Below are 17,992 nucleotides of genomic sequence, written 5' to 3' on the forward strand. Positions count from 1 at the left end.
CCAAGTCCACCGCGTGTCAATCTACCCCCGTCTTGCAACCACGGTAACGACATCGTCGACGGCCATCTGTCAAGCGCCTTCCGCAAAGCGTTTTGTGTGGCTCTGAAAGCCAAATGGCCGTTTCTGTTCTCTACACAAGTGTGTGTGACGATGCAAATGCGGCGCACGGTTGTTGAAAGCAGAATTGAAAGCGAGTGCGGGTCAAGCCGAGTGCAACGAAGCCATTCTGGTTAGACATCAGCGGGACAATAATACTTACTTCCATGCGTGCGTTCAATGTAACTATTTGATTTTCATTCGTGCACAAGATCATTTGGGGTACGTACAGTGGGGTTCACCATACCCCGGCTATCGATTCACGTTCAGATTAAATGTGCTGCCGCATCCTCACAATGAGCTTCACATGAGACTGATTGGTTGGGAGGGATCGATTTGGAGAGAGAGAGAGAGAGAGAGAGAGAGAGAGAGAGAGAGAGAGAGAGAGAGAGAGAGAGAGAGAGAGAGAGAGAGAGAGAGAGAAAGAGATGGATTGGTTCTTCATTACGTCTATAAAGGGAAAGAAAGAAGAGATGTGCTAAGATGGACGGACGGACAGATAGATGGACTAACAGATGGATGGACAGAGACATAGAACCTGCAGATAGACGTACATATGTATATAGATTTGTATATGCTAGCATCGGCAAATGTGTACGCTGCCAAACCAGAAGACAAATGACACCCAAGCAATTTATCTCCTTTAATGTCTTCTAATATCTTCTCCCGTGACTGTGCCAGGATGCTCTCTGGGTGGTGGCATCAGTCACCGGCGACGGCGGGCCAGAGCCAAAGCTGATTGCCTGAGCGCCTGCGTACACCCGCGTATGTGTCTTGAAATTAAACACCGGTCCCTTTGGCGCCACGTCCTGTAAGTTTCATGGGTCCGCATTCGGCCACGCGTCGGGGCTTTCCAGCGCCTTGTAGCCTCGGTGGCATAAGGTTGTCGCCTTTGCCACTTGTGTGCATTGCTGAGATGGCCCGGGGAGCGCGTGTGACTCACTCTTGAGGTGTTGGCAAGGCTGTCATATTCAGCCACCGCTGCTGCACTCGTTGTGTCAGCTCCCTCGGGTGGCCAGCGATGCTCCTATCGCATAACTCGCGGCCTCCGAACACCACCTTTGTCACGGCCGTCGCACGCTTTGTGCCTACATGTGCGCTTTACAGCCGATAGTTGCCGAACACATAGTCACGGAAGAATACAAGTTAAACAAAATTCAAAACATTTATTGCCAGAATGTCACGTTGTACGCTTGTGAAAATGGGAAAAATGCTTTGATGGAAGAAATGCAAAGGGCATAAAAATGTGAGGCTTAAGCATAGCCGCTAAAATAAGCAACTGGAGAAAGCTACAGTAGCGTAGCTCCCTGGGCTCCGGAATGGAAGTGCCTTAACTGATTTAGTAGGCGCTAAACGCGTCATTAGCGTAAACGGCTAACCCTGAACGGCGCTCTCATTTGAATATGCAAATGCAAGGCAGCCCGCTCGGGCTTTGTCAGCCGAGCCTAGCTTCCTACTTTTTTTTTCTTTTACGGTCGCCGTTTGTTAAGCGCTTTCCATCTGCGACTTGCGCGTTAACTGCTCGAGGCCGCGAAGTTGCTGCCGTTTGTTTGCTTTGTCGGCGGGCAGGCTGAGTCGTATTTGTGGCGAGGCGTTAAATGTCACTGAAGTGGCAATACTGCTAATGAGTTGCGGCATGCTGACGAAGATGGCGGGTATTAAATCCCAGCACGGGCGGAGGACCTTTTTTGTCTGCAACGTCTTAAAAAAAAAAAAAAAAAAGGAGGTTGATTAGATGCAAAGGATCTGTTCTCAGTTTCGCTGTCATTGGTTCTGTGATTATGAGGTGGGCTTTAGGGGGTTCGCATTAGTTGAGGCGCGCTCTGCCCATGCCGCCACCTCAGCCTGAGCCTCTGCTTCTCGTGGCTTTTTAATTCCGTCACGTTTGTGGACGTGCTGAGCGTAATTAGCGAACATCTCGCGTAGGGTGGAAGGAGATTAGAGGAGGTGTTTCCTCGCAACAGTCTCAGTCAATGTGACACGGCCTCTAGTGATATGCATTCCAGTTCTTTTAGGTGAACTGAATCGTTAGAATCAGTTCACTCAAAAGATTCGTTCAAACGAATTGTTCAATGAACCCCCCACAACACACACACACACACATACAATGATACGGCTTTTTTTTTTTTTAATATCCAGTGGAAATAACCCATACACATCAAACAATACAACTACTCCCCCCCCCCCCCAATTATTATATATAATAATAATTGGCTCGGGTAATTAACACATTTCTTTCTATAATACAACACTTACACACTGATCCGTTGGCAACAGTCTCTCACCCGGTCGTGAACGGGAAGTTGCGTCACTGACTCGTTCGTGAACGGGAAATTACGTCACTGACTCGTAAAGTCCCTCCTCCATCTAACGCTCGCTGGCGCTGCTGATTAGTCGTTCGCGAATATTCACGAGTGAGTGACAGACAGCATTGCCGCTATGCCATTGCCTACCGACACACTTTATGCCGACAATGATGTTTTAATTTTGTATTTGTTGGATTGTAGTTGATGGTATTATTATATCGAATGTGTTTGTGTTTGAATAAAAGGTTGGGAAAAAACCCGTTATGCTGACATTTGTTAAATTTGGGGACACCAACTCATATAGCAACGTGAAACATGTATACATATTGTCATATAAAGCAGTTAACCAAATGTCTAATTTTTATGTTTTGATTGACAAGGAATAAAACACCAGACAAGTTATAACATAAATGTTTATTAAAATAATAATAATAATAATAATAATAAAAGTACATCTCAAACCAGCAATCTAATGTCAAACTGCAGTTGATATATTGAATAACAACATTTAGGCACGTATATGCGTACACGTTATTTAAAACCTACTATAAGTAAATCGGAGATCGACATTCTGGCTTACATAGTTCACGCCAGGAGACGCAACATATTCACTGACTGATCCGTTGATGCACAGGGAGGCAGTTCATTCATTGACTCGTTCGCGAACGGGAAAGCCAGGATTCGTTCCCTCACTGATCCGTGCTCGCGGTGCAATTCACGACTCGTTCATGAACGGGAAGTTACGTCATTTTCTTCTTCGTTTTGTTTTACGGCGAGGTTGCACCAGCACCAGCATTACTGACACCTACTGGTTGAAGTTATATGGCGGCTGTGGCTCAGGCAGTAGAGTGGGTCGTTTAGTAACCGGAGGGTTAGCAGTTCGATCCCAGCTCTGTCACAGTCACATGTCGTTGTGTCCTTGGGCAAGACACTTCACACACCTTGCCTCCAGGTCGCCATTGTAAATGAGAACGTGTTCTCAATTGGCTTACCTGGTAAAACATTGAATTAAAAAACTAAATAAATTAAAAATAAATAAAAGAAGAATCACTTTAGGTAGTGATTTGTTCACTGAAAAGATTCGTTTTTATTAACGAATCGTTCACTCACTTGCCAACACTAATGGCCTCGCTCTCATTTGCTCCTCATCTCCTTTGTCATTTTTCCTTCACACCAAAGTTTAGGGTTCGGGATTGGGTTTTTAGTTCCAGCTTCATGGTTAGCGTTACAGTTGGTAATTGAAGGGCCCCTGACTGGGACAGATGCAAGTGAATTAATTCTTCTCATTATTGACACAATCAGCGCTTGAGTTGCTAAACTCTAGTGTGCATCATGTTTGACGCCTCTCAAGATTTGTCGATCCTCCGGTGGAGGGAATCCTCTCGTCTGCAGCAGCGCCAACAAAACAGAGTGCATTGAGTCTTGCGAGGCCGTAACTGATTGCCTTCGGCCGGCGCTGCATGGGGCTGCTTAATTGGCTGTGTTATCCAGCGCACGCAACGCCTCTCGTGAACTCCCCTGAGGTGGGAGCGGACGGGGTGTTGAACTCCCCAAACCGTTGTCCTCAGAAGCCTGCCAAGACGTGCAGCCGTCAGCAAACAAAAACTTTACCGCCGTGGATGCTGATATTCACTAACTGAAATCGAACCATTTACCGCCACCAGGTATACTGTATTCATCATTTTTTTTTTTTTTAACGGGTTGTCTTTGGATTTCAGGAAACAATCTCTGTGGGTGAAGGCGTTGCAATTGTTCAGATTATTTATGCCATCAAAGTTGTTACGGGCACTCACTGCTCACCAGGACGTGTCAAAAGCTGGTCCTCGTGTGAGCATGAAGGCAAGTCGCTGTGGTGTGTGCGTGTGTAGGCGTGCATGTAGGTCAGCTCAGGCCTAAGGGGGCACAGCCACACCGGCAGCACCAGGCAGGGACTCCTTCACTTCCTCCTCTGGACCTTGTCATATAGTCACACTTGATCCTCGTTGAATTCCCGTGCCGTGGCCGCCGGGCTCACACGTGACACGGGAATACTATACACACTCTTCGAGTGGGAGGGTTTTATGATATTTCTAAAAAGACTCTCTAGTTGAAACTGTAATGAAGTGACTTAAAACTAATTTATGTATGGTCGCCACAAAACAGTTGATTGAATACAGATACAGTTTTGGAAATGAAATCCAAATATGCATGTATAAAAATGAATTGTGTTTGTTCCAACCACACAAGCAAGCCTTGGGGGAGGTCGGTTGTGGCTCCTCATTTCCACTCAGGCTCCGCATTCCTTCCTGTCTCCTTGCTTCCATTTCTCCTGCCCGCCTTGATGTCTTATCCTGTCATCCATCTCCATCCCACCCTCCATTTCTCCCGTCACTCCCCACCGGGCTCATCTAAACTCTTCTCGCGGCCTTCCTGTCACCGGGCTAATGCTGTGAAAAATGACAATGGACGGGCGCCTTTTGCCTCCCGCCCGCCACCTCCCGTCCTCGCCCCGGTTGCCTGGCAACTCCCCAGACATCTCCCGCCTGCCGCGCCGCGATAGCCACGTGAGCCTAATGAGCGTTATAACTCATTTACGCTCATTATTTTTATTTTTTCTCCTTGTCGGCGACACGGCTTTGCACAAACAAACAATTCCACTGTCGGGATGAAAACCAGCAAAACATGAACGTGTATAATGGATGTGGTGTTCAGAATAATGGGCTGAAAACGTAGTTAATAGCTTATATCACAGGTTAAAATACAAGGCTATGGGTGAGCTAATAATCAGGGACAAAGTTTTAAGTGAAGGAAAGTGTGGACTTGCCCTGAGGAACTCCGCTAAAAATTGTGTCTAAACACGAATTGCCGCTTCCGGCATCGGCTCGTCCCCAGATTTTGGAGTGTGCCCAAGGGACCTTTTGCCTTAGTTTTTCCCTTCAAACTAATCCAAGCTTGCTTTTTTATGGACTGGGAACAGAAACAAAACATTTCTAAAGACATTTCTTTGCTTTTAAATAATGAAGCAACTTTCCCTCTCAGCATTTCTGCCTTCATGGCCTGCTACTTTTGGCTACCTAGAAGTCATCTCGTGTCCTGGTCCGCTTTGCTCTCCCTCAACATCACTGCTGGGTGTCCCACTCCAGAAATATTCTCGCACACAAGATCCTTTTTTAAACTTGTTTTTTTAAGACAAAAAGCGTGCCTTAACTCACGCGTGGATGTGTGTATGAGAGTAGACGCATTGTGTCAAGAGCACAAGAGGAGGTGTAAATCTCATGATTATTCCAGATTAGTCTCGCCCATTAGTGTCATTTGTGTCATGGATTAGTTGAAATCCACTTGGGAGAATCCAGAATTTAAAAGGAGGACTCCCAAACGCCTCATGAGACAATGCCGTCACTAAAAAGACAGGAGTTCCCCCGTTTTGGGTCATCTTGGGCTAGGTGGCACGCTCTACAGATTCAGCCCTTAATGCTAGTTTTACTTAGCAACATGAAATTTGTCTCTCATTGGTCAAAGACGCTGCCACAGTGTTTCAAAACTCGGTAGCAGCCACCATCTGCATCTGTATTTAAGCACATTTCCTGCGTTGTGTTTGGGAACAGGCGGACCCTCACGACAGAGACATCGCTATCCGTCCCTTCTTGGAGCACTGCGAGAGCACCCACATGACCATCTGGCTCGGCATCGTCTATGCCTACAAGGGCCTGCTGATGGTGCAGAAACATGGCTCCGACACGCCGCCGCCGCCTCGACACCTCGCTCACGGCCTTCCTCTTGTTGCCCCCGCAGTTGTTCGGCTGCTTCCTGGCTTGGGAGACCAGGAACGTCAGCATCCCCGCCCTCAACGACAGCAAATACATTGGCATGAGCGTCTACAACGTGGGCATCATGTGCATCATTGGAGCCGCCGTCTCTTTCCTCACCAGGGACCAGCCCAACGTCCAGTTCTGCATTGTGGCGCTGGTCATCATCTTCTGCAGTACCATCACCCTCTGCTTGGTCTTTGTACCCAAGGTGAATGGTCGCCCAAAGTACTGAAACGAGCTAGCCAACGTCGACTGGCAAGCTAACGACATCACGTCCTCTTGTAGTTGATTACCATGAGGACCAACCCGGACGCCGCCACACAGAACCGCAGGCTCAAGTTCACGCAGAACCAGAAGAAAGAGGACTCCAAGACCTCCACCTCGGTCACCAGCGTCAATCAAGCCAATACCTCCAGACTGGACGGCCTGCAGACCGACAACCACCGCCTCCGCATGAGGATCACCGAGGTGGCGCAGAGAGCCATCAAACTTGACCCGGGACGTTGTTAGCTGGCGGCCAAACATTTGGTGTCTCGTTTTGTCTTTAAGTTGGACAAGGAGCTGGAGGAGGTGACCATGCAACTGCAGGACACCCCTGAGAAGACACCCTACGTCAAACAGAACCACTACCCGGACGCCAACAACATCCTCAGCATACGCAACTTCACTGACGGCAAAGGTAACAAATTAGCCACTTGTCCTCGAGTGCGACTTGTCTCCTTTTGAGTAGAGCACTGCGTTCCTGCATTCTTAACGAAGTTGACATCGAGCCACGCTTTTAATGCGCCACTACAAGCTTAGCCTTTTTAGGGACTTTCAAATGGTGGTGCTCTGATGTCCAGCGGGAGCTCAGAACACTGTGATCAATGAGCCAGATCAGCCGGTGCGCAGAAATCTGGGACGAAAACTGAGGAGGACAAAACAACAAAGAGAAACCCACAAGCGATGCCGTTCTTGACAGCTGGCTGCATTTTGTGTTTGCGTGCAGACATCGAGCAGAGCCTGCTGAAGAACCACCTGGAGCAGAAGCCTCAAGGACAGTGGGGTTCCATGGATCCTTCCAGAATAACCAGAGGTCCCCTGGAGGACATCAACTCTCCCGAACAGTAAGTCCCTCCCCATACACCCTCATAACATTCGCCGGCCGTCTTTTGGTCGCTCGGTGGTTGCTGTGGCAATCGCGCAAAGGAGCTCACGTCACCAACGGTGCTCGCCCACGTCACCGACGATGCTCGCCCACGCCGCCTTGCGCTTGCACCGGACTCGACGCGTCGACGTCTTCTCACTCATAATTGATGAGCGCGTGGCATGGTCGTCATGCATCATTTAGCGAAGCGCCGCCCACACGCGCGCTCATTTGGCGCCAAAATGCCGACTTTGACAGGTAGGATGTTGGAAAGAGGCTTATGTAAGGTGGCTCTGGAAATAGAGCAGAACACTGGCAGCGATTCCCCAGCCCGCTTGAATGTTTGATTGCGCGCCGGGGAAAGAAAATACGGAGTGAGCTCAAATGTCGGCAAAGAGGGAGACAGACCACGTTTTCCACAATTGTCTCAGGGGAAGCCACAATGAGTGTGATGCTCTTTGATAGCATTCATCGTCAAATACAGAATTCGATGAGATTAAATAAAAAAAGTCATTTAACAAGGGAAAAAAAATTTGCAAACTTTTGTGGTACCACGTTTCCCGCCCGCCGCGAGTCATCTTGTAATGGCATTTTGTGCTTTTTGCGTGCTTAGCATCCAGCGCCGGCTGTCCCTGCAGCTCCCTATCTTGCACCACGCCTATCTGCCATCCATAGGAGGCGTGGACGCCAGCTGCACCAGCCCCACCGACAGCCCCGGATCAAGCCCGCGCCACAGACACATGCCGCCCTCCTACCGGGTCATGGTGTCGGGCCTGTGAGCTGCGCACAGACAACGCCCTCCCCGTACACACGCACGCGCACACGCGCACACAACTGTCTTTTTGTGTGTCGGTGTCTTTTCTACGGCAGACTGACTGCTAGCATCCACGCGGAGGAGAGCCAAGCACTCTTTTGGGCCTCCACGGGGAACTCGGTGGCCGAGCCGTTAAACACCCGCCACGGCGACCGCGACCTTGAGAGCGAGCAGTCCCTCGCTTGCCCCGCCTCCTTACGCCGCAGGTCTTTATCATTTGTGATGTTGTAAATATCGTTGTTACGGCCACACCGCGGGTAACGGTGACTCTGCTCGCCGTTCAGGAAACGATCAGATGCTAATTGGTAGCTTTATATATATATTTTTGTGCTCAAGGCACTGGTTCTCAAAAATCTTAAAGTCCGATTTTTTTTTTTCATAATATAAAACCAAAATACGAGAACGTCTCCATTTTGCCTGACGAAAACGCAGATTTCGCCAATTTAGATTTAGATACAATTTTTACTCGCAACGAATGATGAAGTTCTCGAATTGTCGTATCACAAACAGCGTGTAAATTGTTGCAATGTTACAAATCTGTACCTGTATGAGATGATACATTTGTCATCGCATGACAGTCATGTCACTGTCGAAAGTTCCAGGAATGCATGAAACTAGCACTAGCCCACGTCTAAAAAGTGCTGTAGCAAGCAAAATTATTCTACCAAAATTGTTGAAGCCGTCCGTCCATCTTCAGCAATAAAAAGCACGACCCCTTTGTGACTCGTGGACATTTTGAGCGTTGTCATCTGCGAGCATATCCATCGCAATCCCGCGTTTTGCCCGCCAAGGCGTCGTTGCCAAGAGGGTCCGAGCGTCAAAGCACACTCCTCTGGCCCCCGTTGCTATGGAGATATTTGCTTATTTGGAGCAAATTAGTTGTTTTTCACCATCGGTGTCTTGGTTTTTAGGTTGTTGTTTTTTGTTTTTGTAAAAGGCGTCTGTCCAAGCGCTGTGCCTGTCGTCTTCTACACTCACCGTCATCATGCTGGGCACACACACACACACACGCACGCATACACACGCACACACTCGGGACAGCAGGAGTGCACTCCTTCCCTTCCCCCAGCGAGCAGAAACTGGACTCAAGTTCTGACTTGGGAACGTAAAAGGAGCAGTCGTCGAACTTTCAAAGTTTCAGTGTGGCTCCGCCCCCTTTTCGGAATCTTGCGCAGGACTGGCACTCCTCGCCCAGTTGAGTCCAAACAAGAAAAATTCAGAGACGCTGAATAAAGTCCAAGTGGACATTTTCTATTCCGTGACATTCTCCGTGATTGTGTACAATTTGCAGATACCTTGAGCACAGGTGTCCATGGATGGGATGTTTGTTTTTGGTTGGTTTTTTTCCAATTAATTGTTGAGGTGTTTTTCCCTCAAGACGGCATGAAATCAAATGTAGACTTCACACAGGTGTTATCAGCTGCTCGTCCTTGTGACGTTCCCGTAAAATAAAATAAAAATAATTTTTAAAAAAAACTAATTTTGGAGTCGTATGAACAGGTGAGCAGACAGAATTCAACGATCCTTCGCACCGCTTTTTTATTTGCCAAATGACATGTTTTGCTGCTGTTGTTTTTTTTGTTATTCAAACATGAACACAATTTGGTCCATCAGTTGTAGCCTTTCTGTTTCAAAATGACTAAGGAGTGTTAACAGAGCCGCACTGACAAGGAAAAACATATACAGTAGTCATATGGCAATAAAGTTGTTGGTTTTTAAATTAAAAATAGTATTTTTACGAGATGAAAAATGAGGGGGGTGGGAGGTTATACTGCAAGATTTCAAATAAAAGCTTTCAGAAATTTCCTCACTTCATCTAAAATGTTTCTCCCCCAAAACTTTCATAATGATCTTAATTTTACTGAGAAAACGTTACATTCAAGCCTAAAAAAAAGCTGGTTTTGGTAAATTTCATCTTCAGAAACGCTTATACTCACGAGCAGTAGGCAGGGTGAATCTCATTTAAAAAGGAAAGGAATTGTTAATCTCTTCTCCCTCAAAACAATTCAAAATACATTTGACTTTTTTCCTTCTCAAAGCGGCCTTTTTACAAAAATCAAAGTGTCTCCGCAAGAGCCGAACGCACACTACATTCTGGATTAAAAATTGTTGTTTTGTCAATGATTGTTCTTTACTCCATAACGATACATTTACGATGATGATTATGATTATTCATGAACCAACATGCAGCAAACAGTAACCAAAACTTGCGTTTGAATGCAACATGTTCAAGAAGGGCAATAACTTGTTTTCTGTTACCACACAGAGTGAACTGCAGTATATAGATATTTATAGTATATATATCAGTATATATATATATATATATATAAAATACATAGATATATTGAAATGTATATGTAAAAGTACCATTTCTACATTTCTTTCACAAAATATGCCACCAGGATACTTTGGAAGTCGTCTCCTTTTAATCTTTTGAATTATTTTTGGGCAAACCTTAATTTACAGTATCTGTAACTGTTATGTGCAGATGAGCTATAGATATGGAAGCGCTGTATAAAAGAAAAAGTATCACATGTTGGAAACACCTGAATGTTGTTATTTGTTATTTACTTTTCTTTATTTTCTCAGAGAGCCATTAGTTGTTATTCCAGACCTGAATATGTAGGCGCTAATTGTGAGCAGGGTTTCAAAAGCGACCTTCTTTCTCGTCTGAATGTTCTGGACAGGCTTTTACGTTTCACATCCTTGTTGAATAAAGTGAGACTGAAAGTGACAAAATGAGTCTTGACCTTTTTTTTTTCACTGCATGTATTTCCTAGAGAAGCCTTCAAGGGCATCCGAGCATTAATATGCCGCTCGGGTCGGATGGACGATTCCGGTAACGACATAACGCGGAAACGAATCTCCCTGAGACGCTGGCAGTTCACCTTTGAGAGTGGCTTTGATTTTTAATGTGCAAGGTGGCAAATTCTGCCTCACTTTTCTTTTGTTCTGTTGACTGACTGCATGGAATCGGTAGGAACGTAAAAAATGTTTTATAGGTCAGCAAACAAAACGTGATAATCATTTGTGTACATGGGTGGTGGACAGGTGGCGTAAAGAGCCTCGGCATTGATGTCAAAGATCTTAACGGCATGGTCGGCGCCGGCGCTGGCCAGCTGCAGCCAGGCGCTGGCGCTCTTCTCCGGGACCCCCGCCCGGCCTGGCCGGGGGCTCCAGCACAAGCGTTTGACGGCTAGCGTGTGACTTTGTCTGTTGGACAGCGCACGGTGAAGGTAAACAAGACTGCAAAGTGTGCAGGGGTACTCGCAACTAGAAGACACTCCTGTAACGTTGCTACAACAGGAGACGGAAAGCGATAAATATCAAGCGGAAGGATACGAAGGGTCCGTTTCGCCGTATCTGATCCAGTCTTGGCCTCCGGCGGGATCTCCATCGGGCCTCCACCCGAACACAATTATCCGACCGCACTCCAGTCCCACGGCCAGCAGGTAACTGAAGAGGAAGATGAATAAGTGTCTTGCTAAAAATGTCTTTTGAATATGATGCATGTTATTAGGTTTACGAAACTTTAGCGGTGGTGGTAGTATTAAAAAAAAACAAAAAACCTGTTGTCTGAGCAGAGCTGCGGGCAGAAGGTGACGGCCGTAGCAGAATCGCCCACATCCAAGATGGAGGAGCACGGCTTCACCTCCGCGGGAGCGACCGAGTCGTCATGCCGGTCCTTTGGACAAGGTCCCCACACCAGCACCTGGAAGACACGCAAAGTACGTAGCACGTTGTCACGCCGTGCTGCACGTGGTGCCGTCCATGTCACGGCCGGGGGGTCACCTTTTTGTCTCGGCTGGACGTCACGAAGTATGTGCCGTCGGGACTCCAGTCACATGACCAGAGGATGCGGCTGTGCACTGACGTATCCTTCGTAGTGCGTGCGTATAAATCATACTGAGGCTCTGCATGGGCACACGACAACAACAAAAGCAGCAAATCCTAATATTATTTGTAGTAGTAGGACTGGTTCACCAGGACCAACAAGTTCTGCTCGTAAGGAATAATTGTAGTGGCACAATACCTGGATGAGCCTGTTGTCTGCGCCACAGAGACCAGGTACGGTCTCTGGAGACGAGTAGCAGCATGGCGGCGTCGGGCGAGAAGGCCATCTGAGTGACAGTGAGGGCGTGGCATGGCAGCGCCTGGAGCTGGCGCCACGTGCTGGCGCTCCACAACAGCACCGACGCGTGCTCCGCCTTGGACGCCTGCCGTCCAGGAAAAAAAAGAATTGTGGCTTCCATTCCTTCCTTGTGGCTCAAGAGCAGCTTGCGATGGTGGCTCTCCTTGCCCCTTCTGTTGGTTGGGCCGATGTTACCTTGCACGCTGACGCCACCACCGTCCCGCCTCTGTCAGAAGCCAGGCAGAACATCTCAAAGCCGTGGCCGTACCTGGAAAAGAACAATTTGTCAGCCGCGCCATTAAGGCTAAACAATGCACTCTAGCCAAACCGGGGCAACAAACGGGCAGCATGTGTCATCTTTATGGCAAAATGACTTGTAAATGGAATTAACAACAGGAGGCAGGCAATGCATAGGCTGGACGCTGTGTGTGTGTGCGTGTGTGTGCGTAGGAAAGTGGGCTGATGAAAAGAAGGCAAGAGCATCATTTTCACATGCAATTAAGCCTCAGGGCCCAAAGCAAAACAAACAATTCCATCTCGCTGCATTGGAAACCTTTACAAAGGGGAAAAGTCATTTTCATGTCGCCCAAGAGAATGTTACGTTTGTTTGGGGTTTTTTTAGCTTGTGGGTCCAATTGGGGGCCGTGCTAAATAAATGCGCAAGACGAAATGGACGTGACATTTGCAAAAGAAAATGGATGCAAATATTGGGCTGTCAATCGTAGGGACCAATCAGGAGGCTTGGACTGCTAATGCAAAGAGGGCTGATGGATACTCACAGTTTTTGCACCTCAGGCCAAAGTGTGTTCTGCAGCAGATGATCTTCCGGTGGAGGTTCTGCAAACAAGCAAGCGTACGTCGTGGTTGTGGTCGTAAAGATGGTGACACCAAGGAGGCAAGTAGCGTACCGCTCATGTTGATAGGGTGGAAGTTAGACTCTTGATATCGGTCAGAGGTGCCGCTGAACTTCTCCTCGCCGTCTTTGATTGATAGAACAGGATCAGCTGTCAATCATACCCAAGATGTTGGAAATGGCACAAATGACACGCCGGCTCTGAAATCTGACCTTGAAAGACAGCCTTGTTGGACAAGCCCAAGGCGGGCGTGCTGGCGCCTTCGGGCAGCCGGGCGCAGTCCTGCCGAGGGGGACGCGGATGAGTCACGAAAGCTTTTCCACACGAAAGCTTTTCGAACAACTACGGACAGATCCTCACGTCGGACGCCAGCAGCTCTTCCCTGGACGTCCCTGAAATGTTGGCCAAGTTGTCCACGAAATTGCGCGGTGCCTGGAAGACGCGTAGAACCTTCTCGTCGGCGCCCGACACGAAGCGGAAGCGGCCCAGCACGGCCAGGCATTGCACGTCGTAGCCGTGGATTTGCGGACGTGCAATTTCGTGCCAGCTGGGCCGCGGCCGCCCGCTCCACGGTGTGAAGAGGCGGGCGGTCTGGTCTGAGCTCACGCTCAGCACAAACTGGCCTTCGGGATCCCAGATCAGGTCCTGGACGGCGTCAAAGTGGCCCGACAGCACCACGTCGGGCCTCCACTCGCCCTGGCAGAGGAGACCCACGATTGATGAAGAATCCTAAAGCAGCGTCAAGCTACACGGACAGCGCGAGCGAGTGGAGTTCCAACCGAGTCGGCGTCCTTGCTCCACAAGTGGAGAGCACCGTGGAAGGCGTGCGCCAGGATCATGCAACCGTCCGGACTCATCTGGCCGCCGTAGAAGCCCAGCGTGTTACCGCCCACCTCCCCGACACGCACCTGCGCCCAGAAACAAACAAAAAAACACTGCATTTGGAGAAGTCATGACATGGATCAACATTTTTAATTCCATCTTCTACCTCACAGTAAACAGAGTAGCCCTAAAGATAGCCCAACGCTGATAGGATATTGTGATTTCCTGGGAATGGTGTAGCGGTGTTTGTCTAAAAACCGAGATTTGCATATCATCCGTTTCATAGCTTGCTTAATGGCTGACGCACCCAAGAAGAGTCGAAACCTTTTATGAGCTGGTGCTGGCAAAAGAGACAAAATGCTAATTTGCCAGCGCACCTTTGATGCGCGCTCGAGTGCGCGCCTGTGCCATGTTAAGCTTCCTGAACAGACAGAGCACCAGTCGCTTCAAAGCAGCTGCCTCTCGTTTCTACAGATGGTTCACACCCGAGTGAACTTCAAACAGCCACATAATGATTTTCTTGCACGGCCGGTGCCTTTGTGCGTCGCTTCGGGTGCTAATTGCTCTTTTGAAATTGAAGCGGCGCAAACGCGATTGGTCGAGAGATGAGCAGGCGTCATTCAATCTACTCTGTGGCAAAACAATACCGGCGCTACAACTCACCTGCTCTGTCCAGACTCCAGATTCCTGATCCGGCTTCCAGATGATCATGGTCCTGTCCATGGAGGCTGAGAGCAAACTGAGCGGCTCTTGCTTCTCGCCGCCTGCAGGGGGCGACAGAAACGACATTCACCCCACACCGGACTAGAAAGTTCCCGGGATGCCTGACACCAAGACAACTACCAAGACAGCTCGTTTCCATTCCAGGAGCCCAAGAGCTGACCAAATGGTCCACTTAATTCCTCCAAATGTCCTTACCCCCATGAGGCTGCCAGTGTACGCCGTACACCCAGTTCTCGTGTCCCGCCAACACCGTTTCCAGAGCCACTGCAAAGACTAAAGACGCCAAAAGGCGCACAGTAGAAAACCCAGTTTGGCAAGATAAGCAGCAGTTAGTTGATGAGCTTGGAGCGCGGCTCGCCTCGGTCCTCCTCTTCCCACTCCACTCCAAAAACGTCCTCTTTCATTCTGATGACAGCTTCATCCCGGTCGCCCTCGGGCCGGGCGCCGCTCCCGGGCTTGGCGCGCAGCCGCCACACTCGGATGAGACAGTCCTGCGAGCAGCTGGCCAGCAGCAGCTCGCTGCCTGCACAAACATAGACGCACACGCACATTTGAGTGCACCAGTTGAGTCGGTGGGGTGCAAGTTGGACGGGCTGATTGAAGTTCATGATTAACAAATATATTGGATGGATGTTTTTCTCATAAACAATTAACAAAGAACATTTTGTGGCGTACCACAAGTGCTAATAGTATTAGTCCACCTTGCCGGGTACGTGGAGCCGGTGACAGACAAGCCAAGTAATAAATATCCGACGGCAGGCGGGAGACAAAACGAACACGCTCCACCGTCTCACCGCGTGAGCGATGTCAACTCTGGCCTCGTTGGGCGCTGTGATGAACGGCGACGGGGGCGAAAAGTGACGCTTGGCCGCCTTCGTAAAGGCGGTGGGGCGGAGTAGGAAGTCTTTATTGTTTGTCAATGGGTGGCTGAAGTAGCGCGGTTAAACTTAATGAGGGTTTGTTTTGGGCCGCTGCCAAAAGCCATGCTGGACTGCCCATTTAGGCGGCAAAACTGTGGGCCGGATTCACTGTTGTCATCTGTTGGTTGAAACTTCATCTGCCAATGTGATGAGTTAACGATTCACCTTGTTTATTGTCTATTTTGACAGCGACCCAGTCAATCGCATGGAAGCTCACCTATGGCTGTCCAGGCAACGCCACGCACCCAGTCCTCATGTCCCTGCAGCGTCAGGACTCTCTGCAGCTTCAGCAGAGCAACGTTCAGACATCAAACATAATTTTCTTGTTCAGATTCCAAATGATAAGCAAGCATAAACTCACCTCCTCTCGGGACTGCACATACAGGTGGACCCGAGAGTCGTCGCCCCCGCAGGCCAGAACGGGAACTCAAAGTCAAAGTCAAAGTCAAAGTCAGCTTTATTGTCAATTTCTCCACATGCCAAAGACACACAAAGAAAACGAAATTTCGTTCCCCCCTATCCCACGGTGAGATGAGAGACAGCATATGACAAGTCAGGAAAATAATGAGCACAACTAGAACGCGGCGGCGTACCTCGAGTGCCTGGCAGCAGAGCCAGGGAGACGTCCATCATGAACCCGTTGCCCAATGTTAGCGAGTGGAGACACTCGGCTGCAGAAAACAAACATTTGTTGTACGCATATGGTGTTCCCGGCAAAAAGTACGTTTGCCTCCTTCTCAATTTATGATTTTCTTTTTTTAGCATGTTTATCACAGTTGTTTATGGATCATCAAGCACATTTTAACATCTTACATAATGACAATTCAAGTCAATTGAAAATACGTTTTCTAAATGATATGACGTCCCTAAAATATATCAAATGAATAACTTCATGAAAATGAGAAGGTGGCAAATATTATTTCAACGTGTTGACATTCTTCGGCCCATACCCTCTTTGGTGTCACCGCAGCGCCACAGCCTAACGCTGGAGTCTGCCGCTGCAGAGGCCACCAGGATACTGGTGCCAACGTAGAGAGCGTCCACGGTGCAAACGGCACCCGTGTGGCCTTTGCACTCCACCGACTGGATAAACTGCACACAAGAAGGGAATTGTGCTCCTTGGCGGCAGAGGTTCCCCTCGCCATTCTGAGCAGCCCAAAGCAGGATGCGGCTGTCCGAGCCTCCTGAGACCAGATGGGTCTCGGCACCTGTGGTGTGAAAAACCCAACAGAATAAACTTTCATAGAGCACAATTATATCCTTTGGATTAAAGTTAATTGAATGGTGCGTTTGTGCAAACCCTTTGGTTTTCTGCTATAAAGTAAAAAAATGTCAAGAATAGCCTACTAGAACTAGAGCATCCGAACTTAATTTGGGGTCAGTTTGACACTATAAATGGTGGCAGATATGCGCTGAGTTGGAACGTGACTAGCTCCTGAAAGCCATATCCCCACTTATAATACAGTGTGCACATATTTGCAGTCACAGTATTTTTTTAAACAAATTTATTTAATCAAAGTTCTTGTTGTTGATTAGTCTCTAATGTTGTTGAGGGAAGCACAACTCAAAATACAACCATTATAAATAATGACATCTCTTTTAATGGCAATCTAATACCTCGTATGGTAGCCAACAATAACAATGCAACACCCCCCTCTAGGAGGAAGAAAGCGGTATCACACCATGGCTCGGGTCTTAGGCGTGACAACTTGCATGTGTATTTCTTGGAATAAACTCACCACCGTCTTCTTTATAGACCCACTGGACGGCGTTGACTCTTGCTGTGTGGCCATTCAACATTGACAAAACTCGTCTTTCCTGTGATCGAAAGCCCAAAATATTTTTTTTAGCTCAGAGATTGTTCATAGTGGAAAATTCACGGCCAAATGTGACCAAAATGACTTATGTCCCTACCTGCGGGTCGTACAGTGCTACGGAGTGACATGTCCCAAAAGCGAGCGCCCCCCCGCGGCCCCAAGACACGACGTTGGGCGTCCTGTTAGCCGAACAGGCGACATGGCATGTTTCGAGCTCGAGCGTCGCCATTTTGCTGCGCGATTTCGAAAGAGGATGGCGTCATAGTTGAGGGCGGCCGTAGTGCAACACAAACTGAGATACTTGTTCTGCCTTTGGATTAATTGAAAATATAACAAATTCCAACATATAAACGAATAAAAACAATGCAATAATAAAAACTCAAATACGCACACAAATGACACACTATCAAATAAATTACAATAAATAACACCGATAATGAAAACAATAGACTAAGAGAAAGCAAAATTAATATAATAGTAAAAAATATGACACAACCGAAACTAGATGAAAAACTATTATTACTTAATAAATAATAATGATGATGAACAAAAACATTTAGTTTTGTTTTCAATTAAATCAGGAACATAAATTGC

General features: G+C 48.0%; 2 protein-coding genes across 3 annotated transcripts in view; one reads left to right on the forward strand and one right to left on the reverse strand.

The window, feature by feature from the left end:
- gabbr2 (gamma-aminobutyric acid (GABA) B receptor, 2) overlaps positions 1 to 8,506 on the forward strand; it is a 45,015-nt gene extending 36,509 nt beyond the window's left edge. Inside the window, exons 14-19 of the mRNA XM_088364371.1 lie at positions 5,987 to 6,097; positions 6,174 to 6,398; positions 6,476 to 6,658; positions 6,740 to 6,869; positions 7,179 to 7,296; positions 7,930 to 8,506. Of these exons, the coding sequence (XP_088220497.1) occupies positions 5,987 to 6,097; positions 6,174 to 6,398; positions 6,476 to 6,658; positions 6,740 to 6,869; positions 7,179 to 7,296; positions 7,930 to 8,095 (933 nt within the window). The 3' untranslated portion in view covers positions 8,096 to 8,506. The remainder of the gene's footprint in view (positions 1 to 5,986; positions 6,098 to 6,173; positions 6,399 to 6,475; positions 6,659 to 6,739; positions 6,870 to 7,178; positions 7,297 to 7,929) is intronic.
- A 2,028-nt stretch (positions 8,507 to 10,534) lies between these two features.
- elp2 (elongator acetyltransferase complex subunit 2) lies at positions 10,535 to 17,669 on the reverse strand. 2 transcript variants are annotated; one of them, XM_088364374.1, is made up of 21 exons: positions 17,496 to 17,669; positions 17,321 to 17,399; positions 16,532 to 16,789; positions 16,175 to 16,252; positions 15,943 to 16,007; positions 15,799 to 15,865; positions 15,020 to 15,184; positions 14,857 to 14,934; positions 14,602 to 14,702; positions 13,896 to 14,024; positions 13,477 to 13,812; positions 13,329 to 13,398; positions 13,171 to 13,266; positions 13,042 to 13,099; positions 12,458 to 12,530; positions 12,164 to 12,347; positions 11,923 to 12,044; positions 11,700 to 11,842; positions 11,473 to 11,586; positions 11,192 to 11,343; positions 10,535 to 11,112 (listed from the first exon to the last, which is right to left on the reverse strand). In XM_088364374.1, exons 1-21 carry the CDS (start codon positions 17,625 to 17,627, stop codon positions 11,015 to 11,017), a joined length of 2,598 nt encoding a protein of 865 aa, XP_088220500.1. In that variant the 5' UTR covers positions 17,628 to 17,669; the 3' UTR covers positions 10,535 to 11,014. The 2 variants fall into 2 exon arrangements, with proteins under 2 accessions (XP_088220500.1, XP_088220499.1); XM_088364373.1 differs by having other exon boundaries at positions 10,535 to 11,343; positions 13,171 to 13,242; positions 17,496 to 17,668.
- Between the last annotated feature and the right edge of the window lie 323 nt (positions 17,670 to 17,992).

Source organism: Syngnathus floridae, chromosome 21, assembly GCF_059516105.1.
Source record: "Syngnathus floridae isolate MCC-2025c chromosome 21, RoL_Sflo_1.0, whole genome shotgun sequence".
In the NCBI taxonomy this organism is placed as follows: domain Eukaryota; kingdom Metazoa; phylum Chordata; class Actinopteri; order Syngnathiformes; family Syngnathidae; genus Syngnathus; species Syngnathus floridae.